The sequence below is a fragment of the Suncus etruscus genome, chromosome 14 (genome assembly GCF_024139225.1).
Source record: "Suncus etruscus isolate mSunEtr1 chromosome 14, mSunEtr1.pri.cur, whole genome shotgun sequence".
Classification (NCBI taxonomy): domain Eukaryota; kingdom Metazoa; phylum Chordata; class Mammalia; order Eulipotyphla; family Soricidae; genus Suncus; species Suncus etruscus.
Genome location: NC_064861.1, coordinates 18484597 through 18509440, shown reverse-complemented (window position 1 = coordinate 18509440; position 24844 = coordinate 18484597). Strand labels below are relative to the sequence as shown.

Here is a 24844-nt window from a genome sequence, read left to right as displayed (position 1 = left end):
CTGAGCACCGTCAAGTGTGGCAAAAAAAAAAAAAATTTTTTTAAATAGCTCTTCTTTTTATTCTATGCCTCTTACAGCATGTTGCTATTTTTACAGTTCCAAAACAAAGTTTCCTTTTCTTTCCTGGTCCCTTGGCAATAAAGCACCAAATACCCCTATTAGGAGTAAAAGAACTGCTGTTTCCAATCAGTCCACCATTTAGTTGAATCATCTTCTTCAACTAGGATCGAGGATCTGGATTTTGTGATCCAGACAGGACCATTGACTTCCTGACTGCCTGTGCATCATCAGCTGAAGTCCTTTGGATCTGACTTACCTGAATAAAACTTGATTGGCAGTGTATAAAAATACTAGATCTGGGGCCGGAGAGATAGCATGGAGGTAAGCGTTTGCCTTTCATGCAGGAGGTCATCGGTTCGAATCCCGGCGTCCCATATGGTCCCCCGTGCCTGCCAGGAGCAATTTCTGAGCCTGGAGCCAGGAATAACCCCTGAGCACTGCCAGGTGTGACCCAAAAACCACAAAAAAAAAAAATACTAGATCTGTTATTTATTCCTATTCCCCCCAATTTTTTCATATGGAAAAAGGAGGAGATATAAGAAAATAGACTATTAAAAAAAAAGAAAAGAAAAGAAAATGGACTCTTATGGCCCCAGTTCAGCCATGAGACTGTCCCTTTAAAGACAAAGACATCAGTTATTAGAGCCTGACCATTATAACTGATGCAGGATGACAGTGGAGAGGGGGATTAATATAAAGCCCCATGTTGAAGTGCTTCGGTCGAGGAGACTGCCACAGAGGCCCTCTGCCAGACTGCACCTGCTGGATGGTTGCTGCCTAACTGTTGGAGAAACTGTGTGCCAGAATTCTGGCTCCTGCTGCCTTTTGCCTTCTCTCCTACTGTTCTGCACCTAACACTAACAAAGAAGAAATGCAAATGACCCAAAGAAAACACAAAATTTTCCTTCATGTTGAAGTATTCTGGGGTGTGCATATTCATACCATCAGAAATAATTTTGTACCCACAGGCATGCCAAATTTTTCTAAGTTTTTTAAGCACCTAATGTGAGGATCCAGCAATAGAGAGAAGAATGAATCTCCCAAACATGGATAGAAGAAGAAATTACTACAATATGTTAGAAACAACTTAACTGAATCTAATAAAATGCTGAAAACCCTCCAACTCAACAATTCCAGTTTTCAGAATCTACCAAGTATCTACCTGGTTTCCAATATCTACATGGGATAAGCACAAGGATACACATGAAGATTTGTAACTTGAGGGGCCGGAGCAGTGGCGCAAGCGATAAGGCAGATGCGCACTAGCTTAGGATGGACCAAGGTTCGATCCCTTGACGTCCCTTATGGTCCCCCAAGCCAGGGTCAATTTCTGAGTGCATAGCCAGGAGTAATCCCTGAGTGTCACCGGGTGTGGCCGAAAAACAAAAACAAAATCAAAAAAGATTTATAACTTGAAAGACGAAAACAACAAAACATGGTGTCAGAGAACACTCAATGGTTTGAGCACATGCTTTGCATGCATGTAGGTGGCCTGGGTTCAATCCCTGGCACCTTATGGTCCTTGAACACCTCCAGGAGCAACCCTGAGCACTGAGCAAGGAGAAGCACCTGAGCACAGCCACACAAGAACTATAAGTGCAAAACAGATAAGAGTATAACTAAAATATAACAATAAAAATAATACCATGAGGGACGGAGCAATAGCACAGTGGTAAGGCTTGCAAGCAGCCAACACAGGACAAACCCTAGTTTAAATCCTAGCATCCCAACTGGTCCCCCAAGCCTGCCAGGAGCGACTTCTGAGTGCAGAGCCAGGAGTAACTCCCAAGCGCCACCAGGTGTGACCCAAACACCAAATAATAATCATAATAACAATAACAATAATAATAATAATAATAAATGCAGGAATTAAGAATGAGAATATTATTTCTCTTTTTTTTTTTTGGTTTTTGGGCCACACCCAGCGGTGCTCAGGGGTTACTCCTGGCTGTCTGCTCAGAAATAGCTCCTGGCAGGCACAGGGGGGGGGTGGGGGGGTGGGGGGGGACCATATGGGACACTGGGATTCAAACCAACCACCTTAAGTCCTGGATCGGCTGCTTGCAAGGCAAACACCACTGTGCTATCTCTCCGGGCCCGAGAATATTATTTCTCATATGATATGAAGATAATATTTATTCTCTTTATTAAGAGACTAAAACTCATAAAGAGGGGCTGGATAGGACAGAAAGGCAATGCACTTACCTTCCCTATTTTTTAATTTTTTTTATTTTTTTTTTAGTTTTTGGGCCACACCCGGCGTTGCTCAGGGGTTACTCCTGGCTGTCTACTCAGAAATAGCTCCTGGCAGGCATGGGGGACTGGGAAACTGGGATTTGAACCAACCACCTTTGGTCCTGGATCAGCCGCTTGCAAGGCAAACACCGCTGTGCTATCTCTCGGGCCCTATTTTTTTATTTTGAGCCATACCCAATGCTCAGAGGTTACTCCTGGCTCTGGACTCAGGAATTACTCCTGGCAGGCTCAGGGGGTCATATGGGATGCCTAAACCCATAGGTCAACCGCATGCAAGGCAAGCAACCTACCTGCTATACTTTCTCTCTGTAATTTTGTTTTTTTGTTTTTTTGTTTTTTGCAGTAGTGAGGGAGGTGGGGACACTCTAGCTTTGCTAAGGGCACCAGGACCTGGTCCTGAGAGTCCCAATCACCCTGGCAGGCAGTTCAGAGTCAGGGTCTAAGCCTATGAAGCTGCTCAGGGTCTGCAGTGCCAGAGATTATTCAAGCCAGCTCAGCAAGACCCCACAGTGAACCAGGATGGAAACTTGCCTTGCCTACATGCCCCTTACCCATTATACTATCTACCCAACTCCACCATAATTTTTTGTTTTGGTTTTTGAGCCACACCCAGCGACACTTAAGGCTTACTCACGAGTCACTCCTGGTGGGCTCTGGTGACCATATGGGATGCCAGGAATTGAACCCAGGTCAGCCACTTGCAAGGCAAGCACCCTACCCACTGTACTACTATTACTGGGAACCACCATCATTTTATTTCAGGCTCCTACTAGGGCCTTACTGCCTCCTGTGAGTTTGTTCTACTGTTGTGTCCAGCTGCTGTATTCACCTGGGCAGCAGGAGCAGGAAGAAATCTGCTGAGATTTGGGTCAAAGGGGCCAAGGGACAGAATTGAAAGGTGGAATTTGGTGCTGAAAATATCTTCTCTGTGAAGTTCAGGCAGACAACCGAGGCTCCAGTCTGAATGATCAAACACCCAACAACAAAGTAATGTTGTTAGGGCTTTGATCTCAGCAAGTCTCTCAGCTGCCTGTGGATTTAGATCATCTGACAGCTCCAGGCATTCTGGTTGATCTATCCTGAGCTTTCGCACAGATTCACTTCATTCCTCAAACCTACAAACGACAGTCTTGAAAATAATAGGCCCAGGGCCTGAGTGAAAGCACAGTGGGGAGGGCATTTGCCTTACATGCAACAGCCCAGGGTTTAATCCTCAGTATCATATATGGTCTCCTAAACACCTCTAGGTGTTCCTGAGTGCAGAGCCAGGGGTAATTTCTGAGCATCGCTGGGTGTTACCCAAAAACATACAACAACAACAAAAAAATATTAGTCCCAGGTCTAGAGCAATAGTATGGGAGAAAAGCACTTGCCTTGCATGCAGCTGACCTAGATTCAATCCCCAGCATCCCATATGGATGCTTAGGGTCACCAGGAATGATTCCTGAGTTCAAAACCTGGAATATCTCCTGAGCGTTATCGAGTGTGGCCCCAAAACATAAAACAAACAAAAAATATTAGGCCCGTGACCTGAGAGATAGTATAGATGGTAAGGTGCTTGCCTTTTGTAGATGTCTGACCAAGGTTGATCCCCAGCACCCCAGATGGCTTCTGAACCTCACCAGAAGTGATACCTGAGTGCAGAGCCAGGAGTAAACTCTGAGAACACCAGGTGTGCTCCCAACAGAAAAAAAAAAAGTATAAATATGCAGAGATGGTTTAGAAGACTGTAAATGAGGGCAGCTTGGAGCTGCAAACACGGGCAAAGCATGCAGTTTAAGGCAGTGCTTGAGACCACCAGCATACAGTTGAACCTGTGCAAAAAAGATTTCAATGCGTGAAGGGGGCTTCTTTGCAGTATTAGCCTTTTGATTTGTTTGATTATTTCTGTTTCGGGGCCACACCCAACGGAATTCAAGGCTCACTTCTAGCATTCACTCTGCATTCAGAAATTACTGATGGCCATGGGGGACCATATGGGATGCTGGGGATCAAACCCAGGCCAGTTGCATGCAGTGCAAGCACCCTACCTGCTGTACTATCCCTCTGTTCTTGCTCTTCTTAGTATGAGAGTTACTGCACATTTCTCACAGGAGCATGACAAAGAGATGCACAGAAGAAAGTACAAATAAATCATTGGTGCTGGAGGGACACCTCAGTGAGTTGGAGTGCAAACCTCAGAGGTGAGGCTCTCAGTTTAATCCCCTGTGCACTTCCTGGCTCCTGAGTAGTTCAGGGTAGCCCAGTATTCTGCAGCACTAATCCATGTGAGTAGCCTGGTCAGCCAAGTATCTCCAAGAATAGCTCCTTCCCCCATCTCCTGAGCATGGCTTAGGAGGACTCCCCCACAAAAAAAGAAAGGAAAGCTTATACATTCACTTCCCACCCTCTGGAGCAATAAACCTCTGAATTTGTATCCTTTAGACACTTTCTAAATATGCCCCCCAATAATAGCTCATATGCATTGTTTTATGGTCTGTTTAACTTAAAACATCTTTTCATGCCATTAAATGTTTCTTTGCAGCATGACTTTTCATGGCTATATAATAATTCATCACTGAACATCTAAGTTGTTCCACGTTTTTGCTGTAATAGCCAGTGCTGCAAAATTTAATGTTGCTGCTAGATCTTGGCACATTGCTTCCTTAGTTTAAATGCCTTTAAAAATGTAATTGCTAGGCCAGAGCCATAGTACAGCAGGCAGGCACTTGCCTTGCATGTGGCAAACACAGGTTTTTATCCCCAAAGCCCCGTATAGTCCCTCAAGCACCACAAGGAGTTATTGCTTTTTTTTTTACTCTATTGATTGATTGATTGATTGATTGGCTGGTTGGTTATTGGGCACACCCAGTGGTGCTCAGGATTTACTCCTAACTCTGCACTCAGAAATCATCCTTGGCAGGCTAGGGGACCACATGGGATGCTGGGAATCGAACTGGGTCCCTCCCAGGTCGACTGTAAGCCAGGCAAATGCCCCACCACTATGCTATCTCTCTGGCCCAAGGAGTTATTTCTAAGTGCAGAACCAGGAGTAACCCTGAGCCTAGCAACTATGACAGCCTTCAAAAGATTCATCGCCTTTTTTTTAGATTGGGGCCACATCCAGCTATGCTCAGTACTTACTCCTGACTCTGTGCCCATAGATCACTCCTAGAGATACTGGGGAGTTCATATAGGGTGCTGTGGTGGAGCAAACCTGGGTTTGTCAGTTGGATGGCAAAGGCCTTACATTCTGTACTATCTCTTTAGCTCAGGGTGTGTGTGTCTATGTGTGTGTTTGTGTGTCTTAGACTGTTTTGGTTTTTGTGTCATACCCAGTGGCACTCAGGAATTATTCTTGGCTCTGCAATCAGAAATTACTCTTGGTAAATTTGAGGGGCAGGGCCCGGAGAGATAGCACTGAGGCGTTTGCCTTGCAAACAGCCGATCCAGGACCAAAGGTGATTGGTTCGAATCCTGGTGTCCCATATGGTCCCCCGTGCCTGCCAGGAGCTATTTCTGAGCAGACAGCCAGGAGTAACCCCTGAGCACCACCGGGTGTGGCCCAAAAAAAAAAAAAAAAATTGAGGGGCCGGAGAGATGGCATGGAGGTAAGGCGTTTACCTTTCATGCAGAAGGTCATCGGTTCGAATCCCGGCGTCCCATATGGTCCCCCGTGCCTGCCAGGAGCAGTTTCTGAGCACAGAGCCAGGAAAAACCCCTGAGCACTGCCGGGTGTGACCCAAAAACCACAAAAAAAAAAAAAATTGAGGGGCAACATGGGGTGTCAGGTATCAAACCCAGAGCCAAGTGCAAGGCAAACGCCCTGCCAGCTGTACTATTGCTCCAGCCCCTGTTTTTGTTTTGTTTTGTTTTTTACAATGTCAGGAAGAAACCCAGAATCACACAAAGAAAGTGTTCTATCCCTGAGCCATATTCCCAGGCCTTGACTTTCTGTTATAGGCTGATTCATCATTGGACTGTTAAGAATAAATTTCTCTTTCTACCAACAGCAGTGCTGAAGTGTCTCCATTTCTTGTGTCTTTGCCAATAGAAATTGTGTCATTATCAAAAGATTTGGAATTAGAGGAGATGGTTGTCTCAAAGTACTAAAGAACAAGTCTTTCAAATTTGAGACCCCAAATCTATCTCCATGTCCCCCAGTACTGCCAGGTGTAGCCCTGCTGACTCCCACCACCACTGGGCATGAACAAAGGGGTTGGGGCACATCTCTTACTGGGGAAGTTCTCCCCAAATGTTTAACATGATCACTTACAGTACTTATATTTTTATATATTTCTTTCTATTTTTAATATATTGGGTTTTTTTCATATTAGAGGTACACCCAGCAGTGCTCAGGGCTTTCTCCTGACTCTGCACTCAGAATTACTACTGAATTACTCCTGGGGACCTTATGGGACCACACGGAATGCAGGTAGACCTTGTGAAGGCGAACACCCTTCCGCTGTGCTATCTCTCAAGCCTGTGATGTAATTTTCCAACCCACTGCTGTTTGGGGGAGAAAGTCATGGACAACATAAAGCGAAAGAACATACAAATTTTCCTGTCTCTGCAGACACTGAAGAGGCCGGTGCTCCAGTCACCGCCAGTCTGGACAATAGTCGCGAATGTGCTCCTGCCGCCGAAACCACGGACAGGCTGTGTCACCACAGCTGGGGCTGCTTCACCGGCCCTAAAGAATCAAGGACACTGTTAACTCAGGAACCAAGGAGATGGTGTCAAAGAACCACCTTCCATCAGGGACAGAGGGAGGGAGGGAAAAAAGGAAGTAAGGGAAGGAGGGAGGGAGGGAAGGAGGGGACGGAGGGAGGAGGGAGGAAGGGAGGATGGAGAAAAGGACGGAGGAGGGAGGGAAGGAGGGAGGGAGGGAAGGAGGAAGAGAGGAGGGAGGAAGGGAGTGAGGGAGGAAGGCAGGCAGGCAGGCCGGAGAGATACCATGGAGGCAGCGTATTTGCCTTGCATGCAGAAGGATGGTGGTTCGAATCTCGGCATCCCATGTGCCCCCCCCCCCGAGCCTGCCAGGAGTGATTTCTGAGCGTTGAGCCAGGAAGAACCCCTGAGCACTTCTGGGTGTGACCCAAAAACCAAAAAAAAAAAAAAAAAAGAGAGAGAGAGAGAGAGAGAAAGGAAGGGAGGGAGGGAGGGAGGGAGGGAGGGAGGGAGGGAGGGAGGGAGGGAAGGAAGGAAGGAAGGAAGGAAGGAAGGAAGGAAGGAAGGAAGGAAGGAAGGAAGGAAGGAAGGAAGGAAGGAAGGAAGGAAGGAAAAGAGAGAGAGAAAGAAAAAAAAGAAAGAAAAAAAGAGGGAAAGAAAAGAAAGAGAGAGGAAGGAGGGAGGGAGGGAGGGAGGGAGGGAGGAAGGAAGGAAGGAAGGAAGGAAGGAAGGAAGGAAGGAAGGAAGGAAGGAAGGAAGGAAGGAAGGAAGGAAGGAAGGAAGGAAGGAAGGAAGGAAGGAAGGAAGGAAGGAAGGAAGGAGACAGACAGACCTGAGTCTGGTGGCCATGTAGGGAACTCGATGAGAAAAGTACAGGCCTCATGTGAGAGTTCTTGAGTCCCGGAAATTAAAAGAGTAAGTTGTGAGCCTATCCTATGGTGCTCAGTGTCCTGCCACATGCTTCCCTCCTTCAGATGCCATATTGAGAGTTTGTTCCTGCTGGAGTCTCACCATGGAGCCACACCATCCCACAAAGAACTCACACCTGGACTCCTGTGTGCTAGGATGAATTAAAGGCCTGCCTCAAACTGAGATAACAAAGAGAATTTCTTCCCCAAGAAATTGTTGCAGTGATAGTCACAAGAATTTTGTGGACAAATGGAAGGGAGCTAGCGTTTCCTGTGGGCCCTTATGGCAACACTCAGGTGGGCTCCTGAGAGAAACAGCCTGAAGACCCTCTGACAAACTCTGCTCTGGGCCCATAAATCCAATGGGATTTTAAGGTTTTTACTTGGACACATTTTCTTGTTATTCAGATTTATGTCTATTTTTCACTTTGCCCAAATTGCCAAAGTACACACTTTCGTGATCCTAGCAGCATCTTCACTTGTTAGGGAAAAGAGTTCCCCGGCATCACCTCAAACCAATACCCAGGCTTCTGGGGCTGAGGGGTAGAAAGCAGTATTATAAGCAGGCTCCTCTGCAGCCACCTTCATACCGTCCTAGGGCTAAGGAGAACCAACATACCCAAAACTCCTTTGTGACAGCAAGCCAGAAAAAGAGTCAGCCACAAAAAAAAAAAAAAAAAAATCATGTTACAGAATAACCTTTAACAAGATAAAAGGAATTTTTAGTTTGTGTTTTTTTTTGTTTGTTTGTTTTTTGGTTTTTGCTTTTTGGGTCACACCAGGCAGCGCTCAGGGGTCACTCCTGGCTCTATGCTCAGAAATTGCTCCTGGCAGGCTCGGGGGACCATATGGGATGCCGGGATTCGAACCATCAACCTTCTGCATGCAACGCAAACCTACATGCTATCTCTCCAGTCCCTGAAAGGTGTTCTGAAAATTGTTTTTGTTTTTGTTTTTTGGGCCACACCCAGTGGCGCTCAGAAAGAGAGAAAGACCATAAGAGATTCCAAGATTCGAACAGTGCCCATCCTTTGTTGGCCACATGCAAGGCAAATGCCCTGCTGCTATGCTATCACTCAGGTGAAGATATTTTTAAATTAAAGAAGAGGGGTCTTTTTTGAGGGGAGGGAGGGGGACCACACAACTTGCTATGCTCAGTGCTTACTTATAGCACAGCGAGTTTGCACCAACTGACCCAGGTTTGATCCCAGCATCCCATATGGTCTTGAGCCTGCCAGGAGTGATTTCTGAGCGCAGAGCCAGGAGAAATCCCTGTGTGCTTCCAAGTTTGGCCCAAAACCCAAAAAACAAGTTAAGATTTTTTTTTTAAGTTACAAGGTCTATTTTTTTTTCAGTTAGTAGGACCTTTTTTTGTAGTTAAAGGGGGGCTTTTTTCTGATGTTAGGTTCTTTGTTTTGTTTTGTTTTGTTGCAAATGGGGGCACCTTTTTTTGAAGTTAGAAAAGCCTTTTAATTTTTTTTTTTTTTTTTGTGGTTTTTGGGTCACACCCGGCAGTGCTCAGAGGTTATTCCTGGCTCCAGGCTCAGAAATTGCTCCTGGCAGGCACGGGGGACCATATGGGGCGCCGGGATTCAAACCGATGACCTCCTGCATGAAAGGCAAACGCCTTACCTCCATGCTATCTCTCCGGCCCCTAAATTTTTTATTATTTTTTAATAATTTATTTAAGCACCATGGTTACAGAAATGTTCATAGCTGGGTTTCAGTCATCAAATGTACATCACCCTTCACCAGCGTAACTTTCCCACTACCGATGTTCCCCGTTTACAAACACACACACCCTGCTGTTTCTAGAACAGGCTTCTCTCTCTACTGTCATCGTCATGGTAGTTGTCAGTGCAATTAGTTCTCTAACTGTACGCACTGCTCTTCGTGGTAAGCTTCATATCACGGGTCCTTCCAGCCCTCATTTCTATTATCTCTAGATATTACTACCCTACTGTCTTTTTTTTTTTTTTAAGGTACAAGTGATAGCACAAGTTGTCAGTACTCAGAGGTAAGCAACTGGTCAGTGCTCGGTGGTAATGATAATTGTAAATGCTCAGTGTTAATGCAAATGGTCCGTGCTCAGTGTTATCCCTTGGGGAGGACCAAACTGGTAAACCTCCTAGAGCCCCTGGGAACTTAATCCAGCTCTGCAGACAAGAGAGGGGCAGGAAACCAATTTAATTAACAATGCATTTATATTCTAATTGCTATTCAGTTGTGAGTGATGTTGTTTGCTGTGTGCCGTGTAAGCCCCAGTTCACACTGTTGTGATCTCTGAACAGTTATAAATTCAGCCATATGCTTGTATGGTTGAACCTGCATTAGAAAAAGGCAAACATTGGGGCCCCAGAGATAGCACTGAGGTAGGGCGTTTACCTTGCAAGCAGCCAATCCAGGATGGACAGTGGTTCGAATCCCGGCATCCCACATGGTCCCCCATGCCTGCCAGGAGTGATTTCTGAGTGCAGAGCCAGGAGTAACCCCTTAGCGCTGCCGGGTATGACCCAAAAACAAAACAAACAAACAAACAAACAAACAAACAAACAAAAAAAGGGCATACATGTCTTTACATTTTCCTGCAGTAGAATCTGATTGCCTGGGTCTTCTCACCCAGGCGATCAGATTCCTGTGTGATTTCACAGATCTCGGTGTGAACTGGTAAGGGAGTGAAAGAATCAGCTCTGTAATCATACCAGTTCCCACAGTGCAACAGTGTGAGCCTGAGGCAAAAGTGGAGTTCTACCAATATGGGCACTGTTGAGGCTGAAATGATGTGGACTGGTGAGGCTGCATTAATCTGACACTAATCAGACTGCATTAATGGGAAGTGCAGTCTATATGTCTCTGTGTGAGCAAAGTTATTACTGGTATATTATTTTTGTAGATATATATATATATATATGTATAGTGCTATTTTACTAATAGCTGATGCATACTTGCATCACTTATTACAACTAGCAGTAACAAATATAAAACTGGAAATTGGCCATCTCATTAGCCAAAAGCAGTCCCATATTTCTCACTGAAATATTGGTAAATTTGTTGATTTAACTTTACTTGTTCTTCATTTTAAATATTGTATTTGTTCCATTTTGGGTTTTTTTTTTTTTTTTTTTTTTTGGTTTTTGGGCCACACCCGGTGACGCTCAGGGGTTACTCCTGACTATGCGCTCAGAAGTCGCTCCTGGCTTGGGGGACCATATGGGAAACCAGGGGATGGAACCGCTGTTCATCCAAGGCTAGCGCAGGTAAGGCAGTCACCTTACCTCTAGTGCCACCGCCCGGCCCCCCATTTTGGTTTTTTACTTCAAAATTAGATATATGCAGTGTGCATACGAATTTGTTCATATATTTTTTAACTATAGTCCAGCCCTCCAATGGTCTCAGGGACAGTAAATGTTCCCTTTTAAAAAGTTTGGGGAGCCTTGATCTAGAGGGTTACAGGCATCTGGAATGAAGAGGCCATCTGGATGTTCCATAGGTGGAGGAAAGAGTTGTGAGACTTTGAAGGTTCCAGCAAACAACTAGAACCATTGAACTAGAGCCTAAAAGAGGGACAATGGCAAGAGCTCCCTGTGCAAAAGTGTGAGGTGGAGGGGCCAGAGCAGTGGTGCAGCAGTAAGATGTTTACCTTGCATGCAGCTGACCTAGGATGGACTGTGGTTCAATCCCCCGGTGTCCCGTATGGTCCCCCAAGCCAGGAGTGATTTCTGAGCACATTGCCAGGAGTAACCCCTGAGCATCACCAGGTGTAGTTCCCCCACCCCAAATAAAGTGTGAGGTGGAATATCCATGCCCTTCCATCCATCCAGCATCATGGAGAAACAGCCCAGGATCTAGCAAACTTGTCAAGAGGCTATAAGTGTTTGAGAAGAAAACGCAAAGGTAGTAATTGGCTCCAGACCCAGAGACCGTACATGGGTTAAAAGGCATCTGTCTTGCACATTGCCAATCTGATTTTGGGGTGTGTGTGTGTGTGTGTGTGTGTGTGTGTGTGTGTGTGTGTGTGTGTGTGTGTGTGTGAACTTTTTTCAAGTCCTCTAAATTTTAATTTGAATGGATTCTCAGTGGTTATATCATTTAAAGCCATCCTATTAAAATGAGATGCAAAGAAAGACAAGTATTTGGACTGGTATTAGTTTTGTTGTAAAGCCTTTGCAGCTAGTAATAAAAGTTATTACTAAAAAAAAAAAGTTATTACTAATGTAACTCTGGATTTCTATTCCAGATCTTTTTTTTTTTTTTTGGTTTTTTTTTTTTTTGGGGGGGGGGGAGTGTCACACCTGGCGGTGCTCAGGGGTTACTCCTGGCTGTCTGCTCAGAAATAGCTCCTGGCAGGCACAGGGGACCATATGGGACACCGGGATTCGAACCAACCACCTTTGGTCCTGGATCAGCTGCTTGCAAGGCAAACGCCGCTGTGCTATCTCTCCAGGCCCTCTATTCCAGATCTTTAACTTATTCTGAATTCGGCCTTCCTACACCCTCTCCCGACCTGGGTTTAATCCAAGGCACTGCCTAAAGTCCCCCAAGCACTACCAGGAGTGATCCCTGAGCACAGAGCCTAGAGGAAGCCCTGAGTCAATAGCATGTTGTTATGGAAAATGAAGCAAACTAGGAGTTTCCATAGAGATTTCAGATAGGTTCGAACAAAACTCCTTTTATACTCTCTTATTTCTTCTACTTCCTATGAGCTCCTGGAGGCTAAGGGACTTTGTACATTCTCTTGATCACCAAAATCCAACTATTACATGGAAATCTAGTGGGACTCTGGTATTTGTTGGAGCAGATCAAATTACATTAAATTAAAGTCTCTTCTATTCTTACTACTCCTCAGATCCTACTAGATATTCTGTGACCTGAATTGTTTTGCTCTCTTAAAAGGTACAATTCTCTTGGGGCCAGTGTGGTGGCACTAGAGGTAAGGTGCCTGCTTTGCCTGCGCTAGCCTAGGATGGACAGCGGTTCGATCCCCCGGTGTCCCATATGGTCCCTCAAGCCAGGAGCGATTTCTGAGCACATAGCCAGGGGTAACCCCTGAGCTTTACCGGGTATGGCCCAAAAACCAAAAAAAAAAAAAAAGGTACAATTCTGGGACGTGAACTGTTGGAATCCAAGCAGAGAGCTGCCAAAAATCAATCTGCCCCTGCACAGAACCAGAGGCCTTTGCTGCCCAACTCTGGCCCATCCATCCTAACACCAACAGCCTCCCATCAGCTCTAGTTTCAGTGTCTTAAGTTTAAGTGTCTGAACTTGACTTCTCCTGGAATGAACTATTTTCCGTTTGCAGCCCAAGAAAAAAAAATCTTCTGCTCTTCTCTGGATGTTATGTGGGCAAGCACATCTAATTATGATGATAAAAACTTACCTTCTGGGCCCGGAGAGATAACACAGCGGAGTTTGCCTTGCAAGCAGCCGATCCAGGACCAAAGGTGGTTGGTTCAAATCCCGGCGTCCCATATGGTCCCCCGTGCCTGCCAGGAGCTATTTCTGAGCAGACAGCCAGGAGTAACCCCTGAGCACCGCCGGGTGTGGCTCAAAAACCAAAAAAAAAAAAAAAAACAAAGAAACTTACCTTCTGCCTTGTCCAGATTTAAAACATTTGGTGGGGGGGGGGTCCATACCCCGCAGCACTCAGGGATTACTCCTGGCTCTATGCTCAGAAATCGCTCCTTGCAGGCTCAGGGGACCATATGGGATGCCGGGATTCGAACCACTGCCTTACCTCCATGCTATCTCTCCGGCCCTCAGATTTAAAACTTTTTTTTTTTTTTGGTGGTTTTTGGGTCACACCCGGTGGTGCTCAGGGGTTATTCCTGGCTCCATGCTCAGAAATTGCTCCTGGCAGGCAAGGGGGACCATATGGGACGCCGGGATTCGAACCGATGACCTCCTGCATGAAAGGCAAACGCCTTACCTCCATACTATCTCTCCGGCCCCAGATTTAAAACTTTTAAGAGAAGAGTTGAAGGAGCACCTGCAGAGGTAAACACAAGCTTAACTAGGCACCTGGGAAAGCAAATATACAGCAGAGTGTCTCATCCCAAGCATCTGGGTGTGATCTAAAAATAAAATTAAATACTACAAACAAAACAGTTTGGGTCAGAGTGATAGCACAGCAAGTAGGGCATTTGCCATGCATGCAACTGACCCAGGTTCAATTTCAGCATTCCCATATGGTCCCCCGAGCCTGCCAGGAGTGATTTCTAAATGCAAACTAGAAGTAATGCCTGAGTACCACCAGGTGTGGTCCAGAAACAAACAAACCAACAAACACTATCAAAAGCAAAGGTAGGAGTTTGAAATAGAGTGAAAGTGCTGATCACAAAGGTTTACTTATAAAAAAAAAAAAAAAGAACACAAAAAACGGCACAAGCAGTAAGGTGTCTGCCTTGGGCTTGCTAGCCTAGGACGGACTATGGTTCGATCCCCCCACGTCCCATATTGTCCCCCAAGCCAGGAGCGATTTATAAGCGCATAGTCAGGAGTAATCCCTGAGTATCACCGGGTATGGCCCCAAAACAAACAAAAAACCAACCAACAAACCAAAAACAAACAAACAAAGGTTTATTCCTCAGAAACCATCCCTTTGCCAGTGATTTCAGCACATACCTCATTTAGTGGGACAAAGACAGACTTTATTCTATTTGCTTGATTAGGTTTTGGAATCAGACCTATAAATGCTCGGGGAGTAGTCCTGGCTCAGAGGTGGCCATGCTCTTATGGACCCTACAGTGCTGGGGATCCAACTCTGAGCTCCTGATGACAAAACTTTTGTACCATCTCCCCAGACCTAAAGAGGCCATTGAGACTTAGAACACCAAAATTCTACTGTGGCTTGACCTAGGAAAAACAATTTGTACACCTCCACCCCTGCCCCAGCTCTGGTTTTCCCATAAAGCTGGATTGAGCATCTTCTCAGCAGCTTCCCAGAAGAAATGAGAACCAGTACTTGGCCCCAAGTAGGCACAGCCGTGCCTGGGAACTAATGTTATTACAGCTTCAAGTCTGCTATGTTCGGGGCTGGACGGTGGCGCTGGAGGTAAGGTGCCTGCCTTGCCTGCGCTAGCCTAGGACGGACCGCGGTTCAATCCCCCGGAGTCCCATATGGTCCCCCAAGAAGCCAGGAGCAACTTCTGAGCACATAGCCAGGAGTAACCCCTGAGCGTCATAGCCAGGAGTAACCCCTGAGCGTCACAGGGTGTGGCCCAAAAACCAAAAAAAAAAAAAAAGTCTGCTATGTTCTCCTCTGAGGACCCAAGAGTAGAGGAGGAAAATCGGTGAGTAGTTTCTTTTTCTTTATTTCTTTTTTCGTTATTTTTATTTTTAAAAATTGTATTTCTTTATTGAGGCATTGCCATTTACAAACTTATTCAGGCTGAGAGGGTTCTGTTTTCTGTGCTAAGTAATGTTCAGGGGTTACTCCTGGCTTGGAGCTTAGGAATTAGTCTTGCCAGGGTCAGGGGACCATCTGAGATATCAGAGATCAAACCCAGGTCAGTTGAGTGCAAGTGTTCTGACCAATCATAGTTGAGTTTAAATAAAACTTAGCTCCAGCACCAATCCCACCACCAGTTTCTTCAAATTCCTTCCCACACTGCCCCCAAGCTCACATTCCCAACCTGATTCTTTTGGCACATTTGGGGCACCACACCCAGCAATGCTCAGGGGTTACTCCTGGCTCTGCACTCTGCACTATTCCTTGTAGTGCTCAGTGTCCATAGGGAATTCCGGGAATAAAACCCCAGACTGGTTGATTGCAAGGCAAGGTCCCTACCCCCTGTACTAAGGGTCCAGTCCCACACACTATTCTTTAGACTAACTCTTTATAATAGTGATTTGCTAGTTTAATAAGAAGCTAAGGGGCCAGAGAGATAGTATGGAGGTAAGGCGTTTGCCTTGCATGCAGGACGATGGTGGTTGGAATCCTGGCATCCCATATGGTCCCCCGAGCCTGTCAGGAACGATTTCTGAGCGTAGAGCCAGGAGGAATCCCTGAGCGTAGAGCCAGGAGGAACCCCTGAGCGATGCTGGGTGTGACCCAAAAACAAACAAACAAAAAATAAATAAACGAACAAAAAACAAGAAGCTAAAAATGTGGAGACACAAGATAAAGATGCAGGAGACTCACCCTACTCCACATCTCCAGTTAGAACCAAAATGTTGCTCATCTTCAGATGACGTGAGTGAAAGCAGCAGAGGTGCATGAGTGTTGAGCCAGGAAACATCCTCAGGAAATCGAGAGAAATAATTTTCAAACCAGTTCATAGCTGAGAGGGGTTTTCCTACTCCTGGGTTTTCCTTTTCCCTTTTACAAGAAGCTGGTTCTATGGTAAGTTCAGTATGAAACCTCTTTATCAAAGAATGTTGCCTTGATGTTCTGGAACTTAGGTCATAGCAGTGGAACCACATCTGATTTCTTCAAAGTTCTACACCAACAGGGCAGGTGAGATTAGTACAGTGGGAGAAGGCATTTGCTTTGCATGTAGCTGATTCATGTTCAATCACTGGCACCCCATATGATCCTTGAGCCCTGCCAGAACTAATCCTTGAGCTCAGAACAAAAATTAGCCTGGCGCACAGCCAGGTGTGATCCAAATATTCCATCCCCCAAAATATAAGTCTAACTAGACACGTCCACCAAACTGATGAGGAAGGAGAAATTGAAGATCCAGTGAACTTTGACTTTGTAAAGGGAGAAAAGGAGCCAAGAGATAACTCAGTGATGTGCACTTTGCATGCAGGAGGCTGGGTTCAATCCCCAGTACCACCGATGTTCAGTCCCCCTGAACATCATTTGAGGCGATCCCTGAGTACAGAACCCAGTGTATCCCCAAAACCAAACAGAAACAAGTGTCCAGGGATGTTCAGGTCAGCAAAACAGCACTGACCTTGCCTTGTGATGCCCTAGATTTAATCCTTGGCACCACAAAATAATTGTGGAGGGGGGACTGATGTCTGTCCAGCCATACACTGGGCAAGCATCTAGACACAGCACCAGTTCATGAGAGGATGTGAAGCCAGACTGTTCTGAAAGCAGAGACCAAAATGCCTCCCAGCCAGGGGCCCATTGGAATCCATCTCAATATGATCTCTCGGAGCCAGAGTGACAAAACACTTGCCTTGCATGCAACAGATCTGAATTTGACCTCCAGTATTCCATATGGTTCCAAGACCTGTCAGGAGTAATTCCTGAGATAATATGCACTTAAGATATTTTTAAGGGGGGCCGGAGAGATAGCATGGAGGTAAGGCATTTGCCTTTCATGCAGGAGGTCATCGGTTCGAATCCCGGCGCCCCATATGGTCCCCCGTGCCTGCCAGGAGCAATTTCTGAGCCTGGAGCCAGGAATAACCCCTGAGCACTGCCGGGTGTGACCCAAAAACCACAAAAAAAAAAAAAAAAAAAGATATTTTTAAGGGGCCGGAGAGATAGCATGGAGGTAAAGTGTTTGCCTTTCATGCAGAAGATCATTGGTTCGAATCCCGGCATCCTATATGGTCCCCTGTGCCTGCCAGGAGCAATTTCTGAGCTTGGAGCCAGGAGTAACCCCTGAGCACTGCCGAGTGTGACCCAAAAACCACAAAAAAAAAAAAAAAAAAAAGATATTTTTAAGTGAGCTGATGTGCACTTAAGGTTTTTTTATGAGTTTGTTTGTTTGTTTGTTTGTTTGTTTGTTTTTCAGTCATACCGGCAGTGCTCAGGGGTTACTCCCAACTCTGCACTCAAAAATCATTCTGAACTCAAGGGACCATATGGAATGCTGAGAATCCAATCCAGGTTAGCTGCAAACAAAGCAAGTGCCTCACCCCTATACTATTGCTTTAGCCTCATGCTCTTAAAACATCTTTAGAAAGTTTTGGTTCCAATAGTCTTTGTTTTAAAAGAAATCTCTGATAAAAATTCACCCTGGCCTAAAGAACTCAACTTGCAGAGAACAAATAAAGAAGCTCAATAATGACTGGAAAATTGAAATTCAGGTTGGCAAAAATTAGTTGGATCTGTCCCCACAGAAATAGCAGTTTTTTTGCTATTTTTTTTTTTTGCTGACAGAAAATACTTAATTTTTTTCTCATATAAAGACAAGTAACACAAACATATCAAAAGACATTCAGCAAGAATCAAACAGTAATAATGTGTAATAGCCAGCATGATCTTTAAACATAATGAAACTCAAGACAAATGTGACAAATACTGACTTCTGGGGAAAAGATCTTTTCTAATTTTAGTGCAGATAAAATAAACTACTGAGTATCTTGAAAAAGCATTGCTGTGGGGCCAGAGCAATAGCACAATGGTAGGGCATTTGCCTTGAACACGGCAGACCCAGGACTGACGGTTTGATTCCCAACATCCCATATGGTTCCTTAAGCCTGCCAGGAGCGATTTCTGAGTGCAGAGCCAGGAGTAATCCGTGAGCGCCACCAAGTGTGGCCCCAAAAGAAATTAAAAGGAAAAAAAAGCATTGCTGGTGATTCATTGAATATTAACCTAACAAGTGGACTGGACACAGTAAATTCTCAGATGACTTCTGTAACACCATTGTGAGATACAACTATTATTATAATTGACTTCTATTGATCGAAATTTTTTTTTCCTTTTTGGGCTACACTGGTGGTGCTCAAGGGTAATTCCTGGCTATGAGCTCAGAAATCACTCCTGGCTTAGGGGACCATATGGAACACTGGGGGATCGAACCGCAGTCCATCCTAGGTTAGCGCGTGTAAGGCAAACGCCCTACCGCTTACACAACCGCTTCAGCCCCTGATCTAAAATTTTTGTTGTTTTGTTTTCAGGGCCACACCCGGTGACTCAGGGGTTACTCCTGACTCTGCACTCAGAAATCGCTCTTAGCTTGGGGGACCATATGGGACGCTGGGGGATCGAATCGAGGTCCATCCTAAGTCAGCCACATGCAAGGCAAATGCCCTACTGCTGCCACCACTCTCCAGCCTCATTTAGATCTAAATTTTTTTTGTTTGTTTTTTGGCCACACCCGTTTGATGCTCAGGGGCTACTCCTGGCTAAGCGCTCAGAAATTGCCCCTGGCTTGGGGGACCATATGGAACGCTGGGCGGGCGATGGAACCGCGGTTCTTCCTTGGCTAGTGCTTGCAAGGCAGATACCTTACCTTTAGCGCCACCTCGCCGGCCCTAGATCTAAAATTTTTTATTAATTCCATTTGCCTTTGTGTTGTAAAAAACAATATGAAGTAAATTGTTTGTGCCTACTAAGAGGGCACACTAGGGACACTGGTGGATGGAAGGTCTCACTGATTGTGGGATTGGTACTAGAACACTTAATGCCTAAAACAACTGTTCCATCCATAAACAACTTGGTAAATCAGTGTGTTAAAACAAAATATTTTTATAATTAAAAAATTTTTTATTAAAAATTGGGGCTGGGGCCAGAATGATACACAGCGGGTAGAACATTTGCCTTGCACATGACCAACATGAGTTCGATTCCCCAGCCTGACTGGAGTAATTCTCAGTGCAGAGTGCTGCTGGTGTGGGCTAAAACTGAAAAATAAAAAAATAAAAAAAAAAAAACTTGAAAGACAAAGGGATAATATAGGAGTTAAGGCACATACCTTACATGCCAGGAGCAATTTCTGAGTGCATAGCCAGGAGTAACCCAAGTGTGACTGGGTGGACCCAACCCTCCCCCCCCAAAAAAAAAAACATAGATCAGTGAGATTATTCTGTCTCTCTCCCTCTGGCTTATTTCACTCAGCATAACAGTTTCCATGTACATCCATGTATAGGAAAATGTCATGATTTCATCTCTCCTGACAGCTGCATAATATTCCATTGTATATATATGCCACAATATCTTTAACCATTCATCTGCTGAAGGGGATCTTAGTTATTTCCAGAGCCTAGCTATTGTAAATTACGCTGCAATGAATATAGGTGTGAGGAAGGTATTTTTGTATTGCGTTTTTTGTGTTCCTAGGGTATATCCCTAGAAGTGGTATAGCTGGATCATATGTGAGCTCAATTTTCAGTTTTGTGTTTCTTTTTTTTGTTTGTTTGTTTTGGTTTGGTTTTGGCTTTTGGGCCACACCCAGTGGTGCTCAGGGGTTACTCCTGGCTATCTGCTCAGAAATAGCCCCTGGCAGGCACAGGGGACCATATGGGATGCTGGGATTTGAACCAATGACCTTCTGCATGGAAGGCATGCTATCTCTCCAGCCCCAATTTTCAATTTTTTAAAGGAATCTCCATATTGTTTTCCATAAAGGTTGGACTGGACGGCATTCCCACCCACAATGAGTGAGATTTCCTTTCTCCCCACATCCCTGCCAGCACTGTTGCTTTTTGTTTTTTGTTTTGTTTTGTGTGTGGTTTTGGGTCATATATCAAGGTCTCTAATCCATTTGCATTTGACTTCCGTGCATGGTGTTAGATGGAGGTCTGAGTTCGCTTTTTTGCAAGTGCCTGACCAGTTGTCTCAACAACACTTGTTGAAGAGACTTTCTTTGCTCCATTTTGCATGTCTTTATCAAAGATTAATTGACTATATGTCTGGGAAACATTCTCTGAATACTTAGTTCAGTGATGGCTAACCTTTTTTGAGCCCAACTGCAGCACAAAACTAAAGAATTTCCTCAAAAACGCCAGCACGTCAATTAAACCTTAATAACAAGATTTTAGTATCTATAAACTATAAATCTGTTTTTTGGGGGGTTTTTTGTTTTGTTTTGTTTTGGTTTTGGTTTTTGGACTACACCTGGCGGTGCTCAGGGTTTACTCCTGGCTGTATGCTCAGAAATAGCTCCTGGCAGGCACAGGGGACCATATGGGACACCGGGATTAGAACCAACCACTTAGGTCCTGGATCAGCTGCTTGCAAACGCTGCTGTGCTATCTCTCCAGGCCCTAAACTATAAATCTTATAAATTTATTAATCGCGGTTGCAAGGCCTTCATGTGCCACCGAAGTCTGAAATATAGTCTGTTCCACTGATCTGAGGGTCTCTTTATTCCAATACCATGCTGTTTTAATGACTACAGCTTTGTAATGCAATTTAAAGTTGGGGAAAGTGATGCTCCCATATCCTAAGGGTTGCTCTAGCTATTCGTGAACATTTATTGCTCTAGCTATTGTTCCAAATAAATCTCAGGATTGTTTAATCCACTTCTTTAAAGAATGTCATGGGTATCCTTACAGGGATTGCATTAAATCTATGCAAGGCTGAGCCCGAAGAGATAGCACAGCGGCATTTGTCCCATATGGTCCCCGTGCCTGCCAGAAGTTTTTTTTTTTTTTTTTTTTTTTTTGGTTTTCAAGTCACACCCGGCCATGCTCAGGCTCAGGGAACCATATAGGATGCAGGGATTTGAACCACCTAACTTTTGCATGCAAAGTAAAGGCTTTACCTCCATGCTAACTCTCTGGCCCTGCCAGGAGCTATTTCTGAGCATACAGCCAGGAGTGACCCCTGAGCACTGCCGGGTGTGGCCCAAAAACAAAACAAAACAAAACAAAAAAATCTGTGCAAGACTTTGGGGAGTATTGACATTTTAATGATGTTACCGTAATCCTCCCAATTCATGATCAGGGAATGTATCTCCAGTTCCTTGTGTCCTCTTTTATTTCTTGAAGCAGGGTTTTGTAGTATTCCTTGTATAGGTCCTTCACATCTTTAGTTAAGTTGACTCTAAGATATTTGAGTTTGTGTGACACTAATATGAATGGGATTGGTTTTTTTTTAATGTCCATTTCTTCTCTATCATTATTTGTGTATAAGGCCATTAATGTTTAAATGTTAATTTTGTAGCCTGCCACTTTGCTATATGAATCTTGTTTCTAGAAATTTTTTAGTAGAGTCCTTAGGATTTTCTGAATATAGTACCATATCATCTGTAAACAATGAGAGTTTGACTTCCTTTCCTATCTGGATGGCCTTGATATCTTTGTCTTGCCTAATTATTATGGCAAGAACTTCCAGCACTATGTTGAACAGGAGTGGTGAGAGAGGGCAGCCTTGTCTTGTACCAGATTTTATACTACAGTGATTTCTGAGCACCCCCAAATGTGGCCCAAAAACCAAAAAAAAATTTTTTTCTTCTCAACCTTTTTCCAATCTTGGCCCCTTCCAACTCTGTTTGTTTCTGTGCCTCCTCAGCCTGTCCAATCAATTGACTCTTTAATTTGTACAGTGGGCCCCATTTATGTGATTAGAATAACCTGGGAGGCCCAATGGGGGCTAAATGGCCCCTGACTGAGAATTTCTGGTATAAAGTACCCTTCATAAAAGCAGCATTACTGATATTCTTGTGTTGAGCCAAAAGAACAAAAGCTTCTGAAAAAATAGCAATGATATGTCAACAAACACACAAAAGGCATGGTATACTTCTCTTAGAGATTCCAAGAAGGAAAAATATTTATTAGGTCTGGAATCATAAGTGACTTTGTATTATTCTGATTACATGCAGAAACCAGTCCTTCGAAAGGGAACCCATTTAAGTCCACGTACTAAGGCCCTTCTATCCAAACTGTAGGCACAATCAGAGTAGCTGTATGATCGGAAACCAGGCAAAACCTCCACTGTGCGTCAGTTTAATGAAGCAGGTAGATGATCGTATCCCCGACATCTGCCCGCAGGCCATTTTCAGTGAGATGGATTTTCTTGCCCAGGAGGTCTACATGGAATACTGCGTGCTCAGTGATGAGCGTCTTCCCACTGAGCTCATTTCCCAGGACCGGGACTCGCCGGGGCCCCAACAGAGGATCGTCAAATCGCATCAGCTTTACTTTGGAAAGGTCTGCAAAACGAAAAAGATGATCAGTGAGCAGTTCATTCCAGCAACTACTCAGACCCGTGACTAAGTCTGATCATTTGTGTTAGACACATTAGTTAGCCTATATTCATTTGGATATGAAATAGAACCAAGTTTCCAAAAGTAAAGCTCAAATCTCACAAATCTTTATCTTCTCAGCTAGTCTCCAGATCAAAGATGCTGACCAGCTTTTGTATAATCAGCTCCTGAAGTTATAAGCCAAGAGGAATGACTTTAACTTTTAAGGACTATGCTATATGGTCTCTCAAATCACCATTTTTTGTTGTTTAGTTTTGTTGTTTCTTTTGGGGGGAAGGGAGGGTAACTGGGTATCACTCCCTGCTTTACTCTTGGTTCTGTGTTCAAGGACCACTCCTGGTACCGAACAAGGGAATATATCAGCAAGAGGCCAGAGACAAAGGGTAGCAATTAAAGCACTTGGCTTGCATGCAGCTGTCCCACGTTCAATCTCTGGCATCAGATTTCCTAAGCACCGCTATACATCCGAGTATCAACAGCTGTGCGCCAAATACACCTGTTAAATCCCTGTGGCCCAAAACACAGCCAAGTTCAATTCCTGGCACCAGATTTTCTGAGCACCACCATAAATTCCAAGTGCCATTAGGTGTGCTCTATTACCACCACCACCACCACCACCACCATTATCATCAGTCATCATCATCATCATCATCATCATCATCATTAATTTCAGTAATTCTCAAACTTCCTAACATCAAATGGCTTTATTTTATCTAAGAGTAAAACACCATAAATGGCAACATATGTTGATTCTGGGTTTCAATCTCTTAACACGCTGACCCTGGTACACATCACCACTGCCGGTATCAACAAGCTCCACACAGTGTGGCTATTTACTGACCCGGATTCACAAGTATAGAAGATATTTTCTGAATTATTTGCTATCCCCTTCTAAGCACATAACTGGATAGTCTGTGAGCTACTCTCCTGATGTTACCTCAAGAGTATGAGACTTAGCAAAAGAAGAATAAGGAAGGGATGAAAGGAGACATTAATGCAGCAGGCGGCCGGACAAGGAGTGCAAGGCAGAGACAAGTGCCCTGCTCTCCCTGGGAAACAAAGAGCAAAGGTTTTGCAGTTTAGAGTGAAGCTATCTCAAAGCTTTAGAGAGCAATTCCTTAAATGACCTGCCTGAGAGACTGTGGGGAGATTCTGCAGAGACCATGCAATCTATTCCCAGACAGAGGGGGAAAAAAATGGGGAGTAGGAGAGGAAGGAGCAGACACATGCAAAACAACAATCAGGAGAACCCTGATGGTATCTGGAGGAAGGAAATTCATTTTAGTAAAATGTATACAACCTTGGGTGAAACAAAACATTTAGCAGTGACCAATCCTGCCAATAGATTTTACGTTCAAGATATTTTACTACAGACATGCCTCAATCTCTCTCTCCTCTCCCCCCATCCCTCACTCCCTCTTTCCTCTCATCTCTACCCTTGCAGACCTCCTTCGTCATCCCAAGCAATTCTGAATCCAATTATTTCAAAGAATCCTTAACAATCAAACTTCTATGTAGCACAACACATCTGCTTCGATGTTTCACCATGTCATTCATTACTGCCAGTATATCCTTGGAGCTTTCTCTGTGGTTTTTCTATCTTTCCTTATCCCAGGCCTCTCTTATCATTGCAAATATCAAAAATTAAGTCTACAACAATACAAGATTTACAGCATTTAGTGACTGAAAGTCCCTTGGGACTTATAATGTGAAATGGAGCTTCTCACCTTTAAGTTATTAGTTCCTCTGTGGCAAGGGTGGTGAGGGATTTAAATTCATTATCATCAAATAGTTGCTCGGTGGCCTTTCTAGAGGGAAATGATGGTTTTTGCCCAGTGCCCTGCACCTTGATCATAATCAACCTCAACACAATTGGCACTAATTGGCCAACTTGCCAGCTACTGCCGCAAACAGACTGAGAAATATGTGATTGAATTTCACTCCTTTCCCATCTCATATACTCAATATTCTAAGCCCCTTGGAGATCAAAGCATCCTGAAGGCTTTTAGAAAAGTCTCAAGGTTAGAGCTCATCAGCAGACACTTGGAGGAATAGCAATTCAACCCCCCCCCCCACAACATTTCTATTTTCTAAAATTCACAGCAGCCACTAATGCCAAACTTAAAGCACTTT

The 24844-nt window shown here is 44.5% G+C and overlaps 2 protein-coding genes across 2 annotated transcripts in view; both read right to left on the bottom strand.

The window, feature by feature from the left end:
• PLAC8L1 (PLAC8 like 1) overlaps positions 1 to 16151 on the bottom strand; it is a 37547-nt gene extending 21396 nt beyond the window's left edge. The window contains 3 exon segments of the mRNA XM_049787335.1: positions 6852 to 6977; positions 8168 to 8176; positions 16025 to 16151. Of these exon segments, the coding sequence (XP_049643292.1) occupies positions 6852 to 6977; positions 8168 to 8176; positions 16025 to 16151 (262 nt within the window).
• Positions 16152 to 22235: 6084 nt separating this feature from the next.
• The window catches only part of LARS1 (leucyl-tRNA synthetase 1), a 70677-nt gene continuing 68068 nt past the window's right edge, over positions 22236 to 24844 (bottom strand). Inside the window, exon 32 of the mRNA XM_049786843.1 lies at positions 22236 to 22657. Within this exon, the coding sequence (XP_049642800.1) occupies positions 22452 to 22657 (206 nt within the window). The 3' untranslated portion in view covers positions 22236 to 22451. The remainder of the gene's footprint in view (positions 22658 to 24844) is intronic.